This window comes from Lissotriton vulgaris, chromosome 8 (assembly GCF_964263255.1).
Source record: "Lissotriton vulgaris chromosome 8, aLisVul1.2, whole genome shotgun sequence".
NCBI classification, from domain to species: domain Eukaryota; kingdom Metazoa; phylum Chordata; class Amphibia; order Caudata; family Salamandridae; genus Lissotriton; species Lissotriton vulgaris.
The window spans coordinates 196,747,316-196,766,432 of NC_141696.1; the positions used below are offsets into that span (position 1 = coordinate 196,747,316).

General features: G+C 47.5%; 1 protein-coding gene across 1 annotated transcript in view; it reads left to right on the top strand.

Annotated features, from left to right (window-relative positions):
- CCDC81 (coiled-coil domain containing 81) overlaps positions 1-19,117 on the top strand; it is a 296,640-nt gene that overhangs the window by 251,717 nt on the left and 25,806 nt on the right. Inside the window, exon 13 of the mRNA XM_086933975.1 lies at positions 7,180-7,409. Coding sequence (XP_086790101.1) covers positions 7,180-7,409 — 230 coding nt within the window. The remainder of the gene's footprint in view (positions 1-7,179; positions 7,410-19,117) is intronic.

Here is a 19,117-nt window from a genome sequence, read left to right on the forward strand (position 1 = left end):
GAGTAGTGAGTAGTGAGTGCAGAGTAGTGAGTAGTGAGTGCAGAGTAGTGAGTAGTGAGTGCAGAGTAGTGCGTGCAAAGTAGTGAGTGCAGAGTAGTGAGTGCAGAGTAGTGAGTGCAGAGTAGTGAGTAGTGAGTACAGAGTAGTGAGTAGTGAGTGCAGAGTAGTGAGTAGTGAGTGCAGAGTAGTGAGTAGTGAGTGCAGAGTAGTGAGTAGTGAGTGCAGAGTAGTGAGTAGTGAGTGCAGAGTAGTGAGTAGTGAGTGCAGAGTAGTGAGTGCACAGTAGTGAGTGCAGAGTAGTGAGTGCAGAGTAGTGAGTGCAGAGTAGTGAGTGCAGAGTAGTGAGTGCAGAGTAGTGAGTAGTGAGTGCCGAGTAGTGAGTGGTGAGTGCAGAGTAGTGAGTGGTGAGTGCAGAGTAGTGAGTGCAGAGTAGTGAGTGCAGAGTAGTGAGTGCAGAGTAGTGAGTGCAGAGTAGTGAGTGCAGAGTAGTGAGTGCAGAGTAGTGAGTGCAGAGTAGTGAGTGCAGAGTAGTGAGTGCAGAGTAGTGAGGGCAGAGTAGTGAGGGCAGAGTAGTGAGGGCAGAGTAGTGAGTGCAGAGTGGTGAGTAGTGAGTGCAGAGTAGTGAGTGCAGAGTAGTGAGTGCAGAGTAGTGAGTGCAGAATAGTGAGTAGTGAGTAGTGAGTCCAGAGTAGTGAGTCCAGAGTAGTGAGTGCAGAGTAGTGAGTAGTGAGTCCAGAGTAGTGAGTGCAGAGTAGTGAGTGCAGAGTAGTGAGTAGTGAGTGCAGAGTAGTGAGTAGTGAGTGCAGAGTAGTGAGTAGTGAGTGCAGAGTAGTGAGTAGTGAGTGCAGAGTAGTGAGTGCACAGTAGTGAGTGCAGAGTAGTGAGTGCACAGTAGTGAGTGCAGAGTAGTGAGTAGTGAGTGCACAGTAGTGAGTGCAGAGTAGTGAGTGCAGAGTAGTGAGTAGTGAGTGCAGAGTAGTGAGTAGTGAGTGCAGAGTAGTGAGTGCAGAGTAGTGAGTGCAGAGTAGTGAGTGCAGAGTAGTGAGTGCAGAGTAGTGAGTGCAGAATAGTGAGTAGTGAGTGCAGAGTAGTGAGTGCAGAGTAGTGAGTGCAGAGTAGTGAGTGCAGAGTAGTGAGTGCAGAGTAGTGAGTGCAGAGTAGTGAGTGCAGAGTAGTGAGTGCAGAGTAGTGAGTCCTGAGTCCAGAGTAGTGAGTCCTGAGTAGTGAGTGCACAGTAGTGAGTAGTGAGTGCAGACTAGTGAGTGCAGAGTAGTGAGTAGTGAGTGCAGAGTAGTGAGTAGTGAGTGCAGAGTAGTGAGTGCAGAGTAGTGAGTGCACAGTAGTGAGTGCAGAGTAGTGAGTGCACAGTAGTGAGTAGTGAGTGCAGAGTAGTGAGTGCACAGTAGTGAGTAGTGAGTTTCCAGAGTGCAGAGTAGTGAGTAGTGAGTGCAGAGTAGTGAGTGCAGAGTAGTGAGTAGTGAGTGCAGAGTAGTGAGTGCAGAGTAGTGAGTGCAGAGCAGTGAGTGCAGAGCAGTGAGTGCAGAGCAGTGAGTGCAGAGCAGTGAGTGCAGAGTAGTGAGTGCAGAGTAGTGAGTGCAGAGTAGTGAGTAGTGAGTGCAGACTAGTGAGTGCAGAGTAGTGAGTAGTGAGTGCAGACTAGTGAGTGCAGAGTAGTGAGTAGTGAGTGCAGAGTAGTGAGTAGTGAGTGCAGAGTAGTGAGTAGTGAGTGCAGAGTAGTGAGTAGTGAGTGCACAGTAGTGAGTAGTGAGTGCACAGTAGTGAGTGCACAGTAGTGAGTGCACAGTAGTGAGTAGTGAGTGCACAGTAGTGAGTAGTGAGTGCACAGTAGTGAGTGCAGAGTAGTGAGTGCACAGTAGTGAGGGCACAGTAGTGAGGGCACAGTAGTGAGGGCACAGTAGTGAGTGCACAGTAGTGAGTATAGAGTAGTGAGTATAGAGTAGTGAGTAGTGAGTGCAGAGTAGTGAGTAGTGAGTGCAGAGTAGTGAGTAGTGAGTGCAGAGTAGTGAGTAGTGAGTGCAGAGCAGTGAGTGCAGAGCAGTGAGTGCGCAGGGTGAACAATTCCAATCCATACCACATAATTCCATTACACACCACATGCATACACTCCATAACACATGGCTAAAAGACATTGCCATTTACAATGCCATTAGCTCTAACTCAAATAAATCCGAGACCTATTGCATTTCCAATGCTTGTTTAACCTATTTTAACATTGTATTCTCGTGTACGGGGAATAGAGCTGTGTTCAATGCTCTAGGGGTTCGGGGACAGTTCACTTCCGCGTTAGGCACCACCGGGTCAGCGGTCTAGTTGCTGGACCCAGTGCAGCGTAGCTACTTAAAATGCAGTGGGCGCACCTAAGGCAAGCCTGTCTGCGCCCTGCCGGGCCCAGGGTCCAGACCCCTGCATCGCTCAACTCAGCCCACCCGCACTACTCTAGCTCCCAGCTCTGAAAATTAAACGGCGCCCCTGGAACTAAGTGTGGCTATGTTTCCCCCCCCCCAACTAAATTTCCCAATCACTGCCCAGACTGTAAGCACGATCTTACCACGCACAGGCTAGATTACACCCCACCTAAGGACGAATTTAGAATCCAACTTCTCAACTGCAGGTCCCTGCCGAAACACACAACAGAGATCTGGATGCTTCTCACAGACCATGACCCTGATGTACTTTTCCTTACGGAAACATGGGTTACCCCCAGCTCGGAGCCAGATATTGCACAAGCAGCCCCCCCCCCCCCCCCCCCCCCCCCGGTTTTGTGATACAAAGAACTGACCGACTCATGGGCAGAGGGGGCGGGATTGGCATTGTTCATAAGGAACAGCTCTCCTTTTGCATCCTGGGCAACCCTCCCGAAGACTGCGAGAATGTCCATTTTACTTTCGAATTCTCCCCACTTCTCGCATTTACAGGAATCCTGGTCTACCGCACCCCGGGATCAATAGGGGCTGTTAATAAATCAATACTGGAGGCTACAATTAATCTGGCCAGTGCGGTGGCCAACTTTACGATCCTCAGAGATTTTAACCTCCATTTTGATGACCCGCAAGCCATTAATGCAGGCGAGCTGTCCAGAGATCTTTCATCCCTCCAACTATTTAAAAAAATTAGACAAACCACGCATGTTAAAGGACAGCTGATCTTAAGGGAACCGACCCTATCCCACTACCGTGGTCGAACCATTTTTTTTGATAAATCTTTTTTGGTCGACTCAGACCATTAGATCCAGGACGCAATCCTCCTAGGCCTTTGGTCGCTCATGGAACAAGCTCCCCCATGAGAAATGGTCCCATGTGCTGGAAAGGACCAAACCCAGCTGAAACCCTTGCTCTGTCAAAGCTAATGAGGACTTTATCAGCTGGATAGAGGTGTCACTCAACGCTGTTCTTCCAAAGACTAAGATAAAAAAAACAGCGGGTCCTCAAAACTCCCCATAGTTCTTGCCAGAATTGCGCACCCTAAAGCAGCACAGTAAAGTGAAGGAAAGACATTGGAGGAAACATTTTCTACCCTCAAAGAAACAAGACTATAGGTTAGCTATTCTTGCCTATAAAGCTGAATTAAGAAAAGCCCAGGCCTCTTATTATGAGAGTAGAATTCTAGTAGTGGCCAATTCACCCAAAGAAACTTTCAACATCATCAAAAAATCACTTAAAGCCTATCCCCCCCCCCCCCCAAGAACCGCCCGACACTTCTGGCCAACGATGTAACAAACTTGCAGAGTACTTTAACAACAAGGTCCAGCATATTCTGGAATCGCTCCCAGGTAAGGGTAATGAAGACAAACCCCTACACCCTCAGACAGATTTCCACCTAGGCCCCCCCGGAACAAATTCTTGAGGCCTTTCATCGCGTGTTCCAGGAAACCTTCGTCACCCTTCTGGCCATGGTAAAGAGTGGTTCTCCTACTGACCCAGCGCCTCTAAACATTCTTAAACAGGTCACCCCAATAATAGCCCCTAATCTGATAAATGTGATCAATGCCTCGCTAACTTCTAGAATCGTCCCCACCAAATGGAAAGGGGCGAGGGTCAAAGCACTACTCAAGAAGCCTAATCCGAACCCTGTGGATTTGGGCAACTACCACCCCATATCCCTTCTACCAGCTATAAACAAGGTGACAGAGAAACACGTCAAACTAACTCTTTCTGGGTTCCTCGAAACCCACAGCCTGCTTCATTCCTCCCAAACCGGGCTCCGACCGCGCCAAAGTACCGATACTGCAATGCTGGCGGTGGCAGAGGAAAGCAGGAAGTCCAGGCGAACCAGCGGCCATTCTACTCCTAGACCTGAGCGCCGCATTTGATACGGTGAATCATTCGATCCGGCAACTCAGGAGCTTGGATGTGGATGGCACGGCGCTTCACTGGCTATCCTCCTTCCTGGAGGGGAGAACCTTCCAGGTCTTCGAAGAAAACATTGTATCTAAGCCCACCCATCTGCTGAAAGGTGTTCCACAGGGCTCATCACTCAGTCCGACTCTTTTCAATGTTTACATATCCCCTCTAGCAACCACAGTAGCCCCCCACGGAATCCGGATGATAACCTACACCAATGACACACAATTTGTCGTCGGGCTTAACCAAAAAACCCATTCCCTTTACACCTGTCTAAATGACATCTCAAGCTGGATGGACGCCTCCCAGCTTAAGCTCAATGAAGGAAAAACTGAGATTATGATTTTAGGCAATACTCTCAGTTTCAACCCAAGCTCGATGTGGCCCCCAAGCATGGGTCCAGCCCTGGTCCCGAAAGCAGAAATCAAGAGCCTGGGCGTCTGGACCAGGACCTGAGTCTCAGGACGCAGGCTAGGAAAACGGCAGCCCTCTACTACGGCCTACTTAGAATGGCCCGAAGGGTCCTGCTGCTCCTCCCCTTTGAGGCCAGGAAAGTAATGGTCCAATCACTTATACTTTCGGGATTGGACTATGGGAATGCTCTGTATTTGGACGCCCCCATCTCAGCAGTCATCAAACTCCAATCGGTGCAAAACAGCGCCGCTAGACTTCTGATGGGAACTACCAATAGACTATCAGCAAGACCCGCTCTTCGTTCCCTTCACTGGCTCCCGGTTCAGGAACGGATTAGATTCAAGGTCTTGTGCTTAGTACATAAGTCAATGCAGGGACGTGGCCCACCCATTAACTCCACTATGATACGTCCATATAAAGCCAATAGGAACCTTCGATCTGATCTGTATCTAGCAGAGATCCCCAGTATCAAGAGGTCTAGAAGTGGCTGTATGCTTTTTTCATATAATGCCTCCAAACTCTGGAACTCCTTGCCTCTACACCTTCGCACAGTCCAGAACCACCTGGCTTTCCCGAAGCAATTAAAGACCTTGCTCTTCCCTTAGCCCCTCTGTTCTCCCCAGTGTCAGTTACTAGCGCTGGGATGCTTCCTGGTAGCCATGCGCTCTACAAATGCCTTTCCATTCCATTCCACTGTTGGTGTTTCGTGTGAGCGTCATCACTGAGGCTAGTAAAGCAAATACTACGCAATCATTACCAAAGCCAATAGGTCTGGGTTTAAGATGCTAATGCATACATTATACCACATAAAAGTGAGAAACATAAAATAGTAAATCAGTAAATTTGTCCTTTATGCAGTTCAGTGTACCCACAGGAACGAAGGCACGGAACGATACACCCAAACAACCAATAGTATTAGGTGAGAGATACGTACTCGTCTGGGGTGAGCCAAGACATGTTTAATAAATTCTTAATCAAGTCCGGGGCTAGAAGAGACTGACAAAGAAAATCAGTAGTTGCAATGGCAGGACGCAAAACCCACTCTCTATGTATAATATTGGCAATAGGTCTGTTTGACAGCTGCGCTGACAAACAACCGAGATCTCAAAAACGACCACAGAAAACAGAAATGGTTGTGTTTGCTCCAATTCAAGATGTCTCTTCTGGAAAGGCTATTTCCACAAATTTACACAAAGGCAATTCCTTACACCTGGTCGACGATGTCTTTAAGAACAGCTCGATCTATAGATTCCTGCCTTGAGAATGCAGCAGTTAAATAACTAATTAATCTAGCCCTTTTCTGCAGCTGGTGAGCTGCAACACTCCAAAACAGCGTTAAAACAACGTTAAAACGTGGTTTCAAAAAGAGAATAAAAAGGCTGACGAGAGGGACACATTTCCTACCTTCTCTCTGAGGAGCACATGGTTGGAATGCCCTTGCTCAACTGGAAAAGAATTTAGGGCAGCGGAGATGGAGGAGGTATTTGGAGTCATCAATGTTGCTGAAAGAATTCTGTTTTTATTTGGCACAAAATGGAACGTGTTGCAGTTTACAGTGGAAAAACTGAAATTTTCTTATTGATCTACCTCATTTACATTATTTTAAGTAAAAACGCAACCGGCCAAATTTAAGATATAAACCTTCAGTGCGTTCAGTAGTGTGAAAAATAAAAATTTTAAATCTGTATTTGATTAGATGTTGCCTCCCGAATAGTATGCGTTATGTGTTTTTTAGAACTGCCTTTCCGTGTAAACTGGCCTCCAAGTTTCTTCCAGGTAGTTCATTGTAATTGTTGTATTTACTAAACTCATGAATTTCCAAAGCAATCAAGCATGGAGGAACCCAGAGTGACAGGTGAGAACTTTGCTTAAAAACCAGAGGACTTCAATATCCAGTTGCTTGTTTCTCTTGCCACTCACCCCAGATCCATGAGCTGCCAAATCATGTAGCAGCATTGGGCAGTTTTCAATCTTGGATAGCTCAGAACCTTTCCCTTAGAAGTTGTATTTATTTTTCCTTTGCAGGGTGAAAGCTATTTCTGAAGCCACCTCTTTTCAGAAAACATTATGTAATTAACTGGTTGATTTTCATGTTGGGGATGAGGAACAGAAGGAAAAGGTTATAAGGGTAAAGTCTCAGCTGAATGCTCCAAATGTGTAAACACAATCAAATGTAATTGTATACATGTTGAAGTATGGTCCTGGGCTGATGAGGTGTAGCATGTGAGGCAGATTAATACATCTTTAAGACCTGTTGACATTTTTCAGGCTAGAATATATTTTCGTATTTAAAGGTTTTTAATAATTATTAATAAAAAGATATGTTGTTTTTCTTCTACTTCAGTGTCCTAATTCCTCATTATGCTGCTTGTCATAAAGTAAAACTTCTATGCAATTCTTCCAGATAAAATTGAAGACTACTCTCAAACCAGCCGGCCCTGAACCTTGTGTTTTTGAGCCGCTTTTTGGGACTTGTGATATGACCAATGAGAAGCTGCTGGAGAGAAGGCAGAAAGCTGAAGAGGTCTTCAGGGACCAGCTGAAGGCGGCAGAGGATCGCAAGCGGAAGATCATCTTTAATGGCCTGATGCAGCAGAGGAAAGAGGCAGACATGTTGAAAAAGTTAAAACAGGAGTGAGTAGACCAGACATTGAGTTGTAGATGGTCTTTCTTGGTCCACACATGAATACAAAACTACTGATTTAGAGAGGGTTCAACTGAAATTTCATTTTCCTCTGGTGGAAACTGCACCTCCGCCATCCTAGCGGAGGGCCGAAGCCACATTGAGAGAAAGTTGACAATACAGAGCGGCGGCCATTTCCTTGCTAGAATTTCCTCCAATGATCCGAGATTCGCATGTGGAAGTTCTGACAATATGTGTATACACTGGAGGTATATCTCTAATAAGGGGGTAATACCCCCCACATCTTATAGATCAGGGGAGGATGGCTCCTTGTAATGTAGCGGAGGGGGCAGAAAGAAACCACATCACAGTCGCCATTGCTAATGGTAGCACTACTTATACTCTTACATACTAGTTAGTGACCAAAACAACACCTGTTAAGCCCACTTTTTTCAACTGAATATACAATCTGTGTACATTTAAACATGTGAAAGGATGAAACCGTTTTTTGGTATCTGTTTTGCCATTTGTACTACTGTTGTGGTGGCGGAAGTGTCCAGAGAGGAAAAAGTCCCTTTTCAAGAGTCAGAAGATTTTTGCTTTGCCCAAGTGAGAGGAGTTGGCCTAACAATTCAATTCAATTTTATTTTATTTGGATATGGAACTCCAACGGAGGTCCACAACAGGTAGACAAATAGATTAAAAAGATACTTTATATACAATACAAGATTCTTCAATTTCCAACCATTAGATATTACGGCTGGTTTAACGGCTAGGGCGGTCGACCTCGAATCTGGGGACCTGAGTTCGAGTCTCAGCAATGGCGCTGAACATCCTGTGATTCTGGGCAAATCACTTAATCTCCCCATGCCTGACGAAAATGTATGTGTCCTCATGTAACGCAAGTGGTGCTATGTAAAGCGCTCTGATGCCCAAAACCGGGTCAAGTTCAAGCTATATAAAACTCAGTGAGTGGGGGGGAAAAAAAGTGGAAGGGTTGCCGGTGCGACTACTTTTTCTTTTTTGTCATCTGGTCACAACTATATCAAACAGTGTCATTTTAAGGATTCTCAGGGACCTGGCCAACATATATTTTGGGTGCCACTGGTTGGGACTACTTTTAATATTATGCATTTTCTGCTAATTCAGTTATTATGATGCCAAACAATATTGAATTCCATTTTAAATGATGGATAGAGAAATAAAATTTTGAAAAATAAAAATTTCACTTTCCCTGGAGGACCCTTGTTGGGGGGGGGGGGGGGGTATTGTGGAGTGGAGTGGGGAGTGGGTGGCAACTGCTCGCTTAGCTATGCTGTAAACGTTTATGACATCGAGAGGTCCTAAAACAAAGGCTAGACAGTTTCGGTATCAGGAGACTCCACTTGGGGTGGATCCGAATTTGCTATTTCTACATAAGACAATTAAAACATTCTTTGTTATCAAAGAAAGGGATGGTGTGACAACACCAATACCTTGAAGTCCTTCATCATGTCTTCTATGATTTTAACATTGACCTTTTTACTAAACACATAGGGCCTCATTTATGAGGTTTTTCGTCTGGAATTTGGAATTTGGAATTTGGAAGTGGATTTATAGAGCGCATAGCTACCCTTGGGCATCCCAGCGCTAAGAGGACCTAGTTTATTCCAAAAGGGGTCGGTGCGGATAGGTATTTAGGGAAAGAGCCAGGTTTTTAATTTTTTTCGGAAGGATAGTAGATTCTGATCACTCCTCATGGCAAGTGGGAGGGAGTTCCAGTGCTTTGGCGCGTTGTAGGCGAACCTGCGGCCGCCAGATCTTGCCTTTTTTATTCTAGGGATGGAGGCCAGGGCAAGTGAATCAGATCTTAGGTTTTTGTTAGATTTGTGTGGTTTCATCAGGGATCTGAGTATTGGGGGGCCCTTATCATGCAGGATTTTGTGCGCTATGCAGAGCGTCTTGAATGTGATGCGCTCCTTCACTGGGAGCCAATGTAGGCATTTGAGGGCAGGTTTCGCCGAGCTCCGTGCATTGGTTCCCGTGAGGACTCTAGCTGCGGCGTTTTGGGCCACCTGAAGTTTTTGAATGACTAATGCAGGGGCTCCTAGGTACAGGATGTTACCGTAATCTAGTCTTGAGTTGACCAGTCCCTGCATCAGTAGCTTCCTGGAGTGGAAAGGGATCAGGTGGAGGATCTTACGGGCCATACGGATTAGGCCGAAGCAGGTCCCTAATGTTTTCCTGGCCTGGGTTTTGAAGTTTAGGTCCTGGTCAAGCCAGATACCTAAACTTTTAACTTCGGTTTTGGGAGTAGGGTAGGTGCCCATGCAGGGTGGCCAAGAAAGGTTTGCGGGTAATTTGTTTTGATTGCCCAGGAGGAGGATCTCGGATTTATCGCCGTTGAGCTTAAGTCTAGAGTCCGACATCCATTGTGAGATCCCTTCGAGACAATTGGCGAGGTTTCCTAAGCTAGTGTCTGAGTGGTTGATGGACACCACCAGCTGGGTGTCATCAGCGTACATCACTGTCTTGACACCAAAGGGAGTGATAATGTCTTCGAGGGGAGACATATAAACATTAAAAAGTGTGGGGCTGAGGGAGGAGCCCTGGGGGACCCCACACTGCATGGTCAGGGGTTTAGACGTGGAGAAGCCGTCTGATACCTGGAATGATCTTCCCTCGAGGAAGGATTTAATCCACGCGAGGGCTGAGTCGGTGATTCCCACTTGACTCAGCCGGTGGACCAAGATGGAGTGGTCCACCGTGTCGAAGGCGGCACTAAGATCGAGGAGGATCACTGCCACTGATCCTCCTGCGTCTATGATGGCTCTCGCCTCTTCGACAACTGCAAGCAGGCGGTGTCGGTGCCTTGCCCCGGTCTGAAGCCGGTCTGGGAGTCACGTAATAAGTGACTGGACTCCAAAAAGGAGGATAGCTGTTGGTTAGCTATTCGTTCAGCCACTTTACTGATCCCTGGTAGGAGTGAAATCGGCCTGAAGTTGGAGGGTCTGATGGGTCCAGGTGAGGTTTTTTCAGGAGGGCTTTGACAGTAGCCTTTTTCCAGTTGGTTGGAACGGCGCCCTTCCTAAAGGAGGCGTTTATTAGATTGGTGAAGGGTTGAGCTATAATAGGGGCGACCAGTTTCAGCTTGCTGATGGGAGCAGGATCAGCGGGTGAGCCACTTTTTACAGCTTGCAGGGTGTCTAAAAAAGTCTCCGTGGAGATCTGGTCAAAGGCTCGCAAAAACGGAGCCTCCGGATGAGGGGGAGGTGAGATGGAATGGGGAGAAGCGGAGGGTGCGGGGATGAAGTAAGTATTTTATCAATTTTTGCGGAGAAGAAGTTGGCCATTTGATTGCATCTCACGCCTTCGGGGTCTGGGGGGGGGGGGGTCCTGGATTTTGGTGAGGAGCCGTACTATGCGGTATGTTTCCTTCGCGGAGTTAGCCGCTGCAGCAATCTTTCCTTCAAAGAAGGTGGCCTGAGTAGATTTAATTGCATTTTTGTAGAGCTTGATAGCGGCTCTGTAATCGTTTTTGGAGGCTGTAGACCAGGTTTTCCTCCAGGCGCGTTCAAGTTTTTTACAGCTCTTTTTTAGGGTGCGGAGTTCCTGGGTGAACCAGGGAGATTTGGTCGTTTTGTTCCTGCTAGGCAGTTGTTTGAGTGGCAAAATGGTTTCTAAGGATTGATAGATCCAATCCTGTAGCTGAGTTTCTGCAATGGAAGGGTCATCGTCCAGGAGGGGGGAGGTGGAGGATAGAGCCTGAGCCCAGGCGTTGTTGTCCAGTTTTTTCCACGGGCGATCGGGGTTTGGGGGGGAGGTTTACCAAGAGGCTTGGTAGATAGCAGTAGCTCGAAGGGGACCAAGAAGTGGTCTGACCATGGAATGGGGATAGGGGGCTTAGCTGTGAGACGCGGAAGGTTGGAGAACACGGGATCCAACAGATGCCCTTTGATGTGAGTGGGAAGGTTGTTAAGCAGTTCGAGGCTGAGTGAGCCAAGGTCGGCTTTCAGATCCATCGCCGGTTTGCTGGAGGGGTCGTCGAGATGGAGATTTAAATCTCCCAATATCGTGAAATTCGGTGTTATACAGGATAAGCAAGAGACCGAGTCAATGAGTGACTCGCTAAAGTGACTAATTGGTCCAGGGGGACGATAAACTAATAGTCCTGAAAGTGTGAGCGAGGGTGGACGACTCACTGAGAAGAAGATATTTTCGCAGTCAAGTATAGGACTATCTCTGAGTTGACATGAGAGGTAGTCTCTGTAAACGACAGCGATTCCTCCGCCTATGCCTTCGGGTCTGTTGTGGAATTTAATCAGGTATTCCGGTGGGAGTGACTGAACGATGTCTGGCTCTGATCCTGCTGTGAGCCATGTTTCCGTTAGGAATAAGATTTCAATGTCGGAGTCTTTCAGGAGCAGATTAATTTCCGTTTGGTGCTTTGAGAGGGATCTGCAGTTTAGCAGGGCCATATTGAGGGTGCTGGGTTTCAGCGTTGGCTCTGGGCTGAAACTGAACGAGCATGAGCGGCAGCAAGAGTTCCCTTCAGCGAGTGAGATCGAGTTGCTGCAGGGGGGGGTTAAGGGGATTCGAAGTCCCAGCAAGGTGTCCCTGGAGTAAGTGATCGCCTGGGGAGGGCGAACCAGGGGTCCGGGCTCTGGTCGCGGTCTGGCGCGGACGGGCGCAGACGGGCGTGCCTTAGGCGCTCCCGCTGCGCTCGTCCGCTGCGCTCGTCCGCTGCGCTTCCTGAATAGGCACATTTTAGTAGAGTGGGGGGGCGTGGTCAGCGAAGTGGGCGTGGCCTGAGTGCTCGACCAGGTGGCAGCAATTAGGCAATTTTCCCTCCGTCAGCGCTAGGGTCCGCTCCGTGGGGGTGCTCAGGGAGATAGGCGAGTGAGTTAAAAACACACAAGTGACTCCAATTTTTAAATGCAAAGCAATCTCCCGGCTTCCGCCTCAGGAGTAAACAAACAGTCTTCTGGGCGCGTTCTTAATCAGCGCGCCTTTTGTACTGGATGCGGGGGGCGTGGTCAGCGAAGTGGGCGTGGCCTGAGTGCTCGACCAGGTGGCAGCAATTAGGCAATTTTCCCTCCGTCAGCGCTAGGGTCCGCTGCGTGGGGGTGCTCAGGGAGATAGGCGAGTGAGTTAAAAACACACAATTGACAAGTGACTCCAATTTTTAAAAGCAAAGCAATCTCCCGGCTTCCGCCTCAGGAGTAAACAAATAGTCTTCTGGGCGCGTTCTTAATCAGCGCGCCTTTTGTACTGGATGCGGGGGCGTGGTCAGCGAAGTGGGCGTGGCCTGAGTGCTCGACCAGGTGGCAGCAATTAGGCAATTTTCCCTCCGTCAGTGCTGTCCTACAGAAAAAGAAAAGGGTAGGAATGTGTTGTATCTATTAGATACAGATTCAGAAAAGGGGGGTGGTAATGGACAGAGTATCTGAATTAAGCAGAACACTCCTACCCAGTCAACAGATCAGGGCTTGATCCATCACCGTTTTTTAGCTCACTGCACCAGGTGTGAGTCCCTTGCTTACTGCACCATCAGGATTCAAGCAAGCCGGGCCGAAGACAGCTGTAATGCCAGAAACCGGTCCCCGGAAGCTTTTTTCCTTTCCAGTAAAAGAATTGGCTTGGTAGTTTGGTCTGCCCTGTTCCCATGATGCACTGGGCCAGGGACAGACTAATTTGCATGTAGCCAGGTTCTGAGCTGGGATGGTGCAGTGAGCTAAAAAACGGTGATGGATCAAGCCCTGATCTGTTGACTTGGTAGGAGTGTTCTGCTTAATTCAGATACTCTGTCCATCACCACCCCCTTTTCTGAATCGTTTCGCTAAAAAAACGGTGATGGATCAAGCCCTGATCTGTTGACTGGGTAGGAGTGTTCTGCTTAATTCAGATACTCTGTCCATCACCACCCCCTTTTCTGAATCGTTTTGTTCACCATAAGCGTGGAAGGGTATGCTCAGGTGTGAGTACCTTGCTCACTGCACCATCAGGATTCAAGCAAGTCGGGCCGAAGACAGCTGTAATGCCAGAAACCGGTCCCCGGAAGCTTGTTTCCTTTCCAGTAAAAGAATTGGCTTGGTAGTTTGGTCTGCCATGTTCCCATGATTTACTGGGCCAGGGACAGACTAATTTGCATGTAGCCAGGTTCTGAGCTGGGATGGTGCAGTGAGCTAAAAAAACGGTGATGGATCAAGCCCTAATCTGTTGACTGGGTAGGAGTGTTCTGCTTAATTCAGATACTCTGTCCATCACCACCCCCTTTTCTGAATCGTTTCGCTAAAAAAACGGTGATGGATCAAGCCCTGATCTGTTGACTGGGTAGGAGTGTTCTGCTTAATTCAGATACTCTGTCCATCACCACCCCCTTTTCTGAATCGTTTTGTCCACCATAAGCGTGGAAGGGTATGCTCAGATGTGAGTCCCTTGCTCACTGCACCATCAGGATTCAAGCAAGCCGGGCCGAAGACGGCTGTAATGCCAGAAACCGGTCCCAGGAAGCTTGTTTCCTTTCCAGTAAAAGAATTGGCTTCGTTGTTTGGTCTGCCCTGTTCCCATGATGCACTGGGCCAGGGACAGACTAGTTTGCATGTAGCCAGGTTCTGAGCTGGGATGGTGCAGTGAGCTAAAAAACGGTGATGGATCAAGCCCTGACCTGTTGACTGGGTAGGAGTGTTCTGCTTAATTCAGATACTCTGTCCATCACCACCCCCTTTTCTGAATCGTTTTGTCCATCATAAGCGTGGAAGGGTATGCTCAGATGTGAGTCCCTTGCTAACTGCACCATCAGGATTCAAGCAAGCCGGGCCGAAGACGGCTGTAATGCCAGAAACCAGTCCCCGGAAGCTTGTTTCCTTTCCAGTAAAAGAATTGGCTTGGTAGTTTGGTCTGCCCTGTTCCCATGATGCACTGGGCCAGGGACAGACTAATTTGCATGTAGCCAGGTTCTGAGCTGGGATGGTGCAGTGAGCTAAAAACGGTGATGGATCAAGCCCTGATCTGTTGACTGGGTAGGAGTGTTCTGCTTAATTCAGATACTCTGTCCATCACCACCCCCTTTTCTGAATCTATTAGATAAAGAGCATTCCTGTCCTTCTTCCTGGCGCACAATGGGCTGTTGTGCGCGGACGCAGGCACCTTTGCACCATGGTGCAAGGGTGCCTGCGTTGCGGGAATGATTATCTTTGTGCAGGAAGGTAATCCTTCCTGCACAAAAACAATCAAAAGAGGCTTTTCCACTTTCTATACGTGCTGCACAATGCAGCACACATAGAAAAAGGAAAATCTAGGAGAAATAAAGATATTTCTCCTCGTTGCGCCTCCCTAACGCCTCCCCTGGGGAGGCGTACGTTTTTGGCGCTGCCTCAGATTTACAATTTTTTGTAAATCTGGGGCAATGTCAAAAAGCCACCTAACGTGGCTTTACGTGGCCTTATAAATATGCCAGTGGCACAATGCACCACCAGAAGGTTAAAAAAAATCACGTTTTGGTGGCGCAATAGTGCCGGTAGGGCCGCATAAATGAGGCCCATAATTATAATTGTGCAAGATTCGGAATTGGACTCAGGATCGATTGACAGCAGCTGACACTTACACTCTCCATCCTTAAAAAATAACTATTATAGTGGACCCTGTACGTGGGAAAGCGGATTTGCTCACTATTTGTTTGCCAAGGCATTCACCTCCAAGCTGGATCCTTATATGCTAAGAGTCTTTGAAGAAGTATCAAACCTGAAAGTGCAGGCGTTAATGAGGAACTCAATACGAAAGAAGCATTGGCAAAGCCAATAGTTCTCGCCTCTGCAATGTATTTTAGCAATGTTATACACCAGCGTGGCTGCTGTTCAGCAAGACTACAAGTTAGCGGCGTAGAGGAGAATTGCATGCAGTGTTGTAGAGTGGAATGGAGAAGAGTGGAGTGACAGAGTGTCGTGTATTGGAGTGGCAGATTGTGGAGTCGCGTAGAGTGGCATACAAGAGAGTGGCGTAGAGTGGACTAATTTAGAGTATAATGCAGCGCAGTAAAATGCAGTGGCATAGATTAGAGTGGTGCATAGTATCGCGGAGTGGCGTAGAGTTGCGTGGTGTAGAGTAGCGTGATGCAGAGGGTAGGTGTGCAGGATAGAGTCGAGTGGTATATACTGTGGTGGCGTAGAATGCGGACCAGCATAGAGTGCTGTGGATTAGGACGCGTGTAGGCAATGCTGATGTATGAGGGAATTTGCTAATTCGCACAGATTTTTAATTTTTGAACTTCATTCCTTTTAGCGCACTTACTGCTCTCTGGGCACATAAACATTACTCATCTCCTTTAACTACCGCTCCCTGGTCCACCGCGAGTCTGACTCGATTGATGTGAAGGGAGACCAGGTAACTTCCGGTTTCTTCGTAGGAGGTCGGCGTTCTAGCAGCTCTATAAAACCGGATGCTCACTCCGACGCTCAGCGGGCGTGCCAAAGGCAAGCCAGTCTGCGCCCATCCACGCCCTTCCGTCGCCAGGAGCTGGGAACCCTGCCCTTCTAATCCCAGCTCTTTCTGAAAATACTAAAATAGTCTACACTAGAAGCGGCCTACTAATGCTAAGAGGGCAGTCACAACCAGGGTGCAATCTACACAAACGTGGGGGGAGTTCTAGTTATGTGGGGTGAGTTCGAGTTATGTGGAGGGCCCATTTACCTGCGGAACATGCAGATTCCAGAGCATGGACATGGAACCTGCATACTCTAAGATGGGTCACGCTGTTATATCTATTAAGAACACCTGGGACCCCTAAGGAGACAGGTCGGAAGTCTAATAAAACCAGTGCATCTCCCACACAAGAGTGGAAAGACTTTCTCTGCAATATTAGATCATTGCCGAAACATGCAATAGAAATATGGGATTTGCTTGACTCAGAGAACCCAGATTTAGGTTTCCTGACCAAGACTTGGTTAAAACCCAGTCCACCCCTGCAATTTCTATGGCACTCCCTAAAGGCTATAAGATTCAAAGGCTTGATAGACAACACATAGTAGGCAGAGGGATAGCTATTGTCTATAGAGACTTTGCCACAGTCATCATCCTGGAGCAAAGTAGCAACGATAACATTGAAATCCTAGTCTTCTGGTTAGATCATACACCTCGCTGAGCTGGAAGGGAACTTAAGTCTATCGTCCCCCGAGCCCTATTGGGGATTTTACAGTTCAACCGGTGGACCTCATAGCGCCGCATGCTATATCCACAAAAAAAATTCTCCTACTTGGAGTCTTTAATGTGCACAGTGAGTGCGCAGAGAACGCGGAAGCAGCGGTTTTCCTTGCTGACCTCGCAGCATTAGATATAACCAAGATTAATGATGGTCCGACCCATATTGCTGGCCACACCTTGGATATTATCCTCACCAATTCACCTTATATTAACTGTGAACATCCTCGACCAGTTAGCTGGTCAGACCATGCACTCATTGATGTCAGGATTCAGGGTCCTAGAGGCCAAGAAAAGGCGGGCTCTGACTCTAAATATCTATTTAGACAGTGGCACATAATTACCCCTGAAGCGTTCTCAGCCACCTTCTGAGCATCATGGGATGGGCAACACGAAAAGGTAGAGGAGGGATTAACTTGCTTTAATGCTTTAGCAAAAGCTGCAATTGACCAACTTGCACCTCTGAAATCTCCATGGGTAAGCCAAGATTAGTCCAAGAAGCTTGGTTTACTACGGAATTACGAACAGAGAAAGGACATTACAAACATCTTGAAAGGCGGTAGAGACGGACCCACGATACAAAGAAAAAAAGATAGGACTCTCCTTGCCCAATACCATAAAAACATCAAAATAGCCCGGAAGACGTTCATCGCTCAGCAGCTTACCCAGGCAGGGAATGCCCCAAAAGCACCTAACCAGATTCTTAAAGCCTTCACGAACCCGAAAGCATTTGATCTGGAAGAATCCCCCTACCAAGCTTTATGTGAAACTATTGGGAAATACTTTGAGCAGAAAGTTGATGGTATATATAACAAGATTGCTACAACTGGTAACACAAGATCTACTACAATATCCGATCACTATCCTGACATAAGGGGGACACCTTTGATGAGTTTTCCTCCTCTGACCTGTGAAGAGGTAGAAACCTTATTACACACTGTTAAATGAGGTTCCACTTTAGATGCTGTACCACCCAAAGTATCGATCAGCCTAGCAAAAGAACTGTCTGCTCTCTTCTGAACACGTCTCTAAAGGAAGGACATTTACCATCTTTGAAAGATCTGTCAAATTTACGACCTATATCCCTTCTACCGCTCCTGAGCAAAATTCTGGAAAAGCATACCAACAAGCATTTATCAGCTCATGTCGAAGCGTCAGACTGCCTGGATGTGTCACAGTCCGGCTTTAGGCCAAAACACAGCACGGAGACAGCCCTGGTGGCAGTCACGGACAACATCAGGCTAGCACTAGATTGAGGACAATCCACTCTACTGGTACTATTAGACCTCTCGGCGGCATTCGACACTGTCAACCACCAAATTCTGCTCAGGAGGTTAAAGGAAGCTGGGATAAAAGGTGAGGCCTTGCGGTGGATGACTAGCTTCCTTTCTGACCGTTCCCAGACAGTTAATCTGGGACCGTACAGGTCTAAGCCCAAGATATTGACCAAGGGAGTTCCGCAGGGATCCTGCCTAAACACTACCTTATTCAATATCTATATAGCTCCCTTGACCAATCTCATGAGGACATATGGATTCGTACCAATATCCTATGTGGATGACACCCAGCTTACCTTCTCCTTTGACAATCCGCAACAGCCCAGACACTTCTCTGCAGGCATGCTAGCAATATCTCAGTGGATGTGTACCATCTACCTCCGATTAAATGCCAGGAAAACAGAGATTATGCTTTTTGGAGAGGCCACACTGCTGTGGACACCAGAGTTGTGGCCTTGGGAGCTGGGTCCCCCCCGCTTCGAAGACATCAGTAAAGAACCTAGGGTTGCGCATTGAGCAGAGTCTAAATATGAAGGAGCAGGTATCTCATACTGTAAGATCATGCTTTCAAGTATTAAGTCTGCTTAGAAGAGTATTCCCATTTCTCCCAGACCATACACGGAAGACTCTTATCCAGGTGTTAGTCTTGAGTTGCTTTGACTACTGCAATGCTCTACTGATATCGGCCAATGAGGCCTCGCTAGATCGCCTGCAGGTAGTTCAAAACACAGCGGCGCGGTTGGTACTGAATGCCTCTTATAGATCCTTGTCAAGTCTGTTGCTGTAGCAGCTGCATTGGCTGCTGGTGCGCAAGCGAATAAAATTCAAGAATTGTTGCATAGCCCATAAAGCAGTGTATGGCAATGGGCCAACATATCTGACGGAGAAGCTTAACCAATACATTCCCCTTAGAGACCTGCGATCCAGCTCTAAATCCCTTCTTAAAGTTCCTCGTATTAACAACACTAGGACCGGGGGAAAGGCTTCCTCTCACGTACCCCACGGAACTGGAACTCGCTCCCGCTTACACTGAGGCAGTGCTTGGATCATCTCCACTTTAGAAAGTCCCTGAAAACATTCCTGTTCTAGACGCCCCACTCAGTATCAGCTCTTTCCTATATATCCGCAAGTGCAGAGATGCCCCTACAGGGGTGATTCAGGCGCTACATAAATAAAATAAATTAGAGTATAGTGCTGTAGAGTGCAGTGGCATATAGTGGAGTAGAGTAGAGTGGCATAGAGTTCAATGGTGGAGAGTGTAGTGTTGC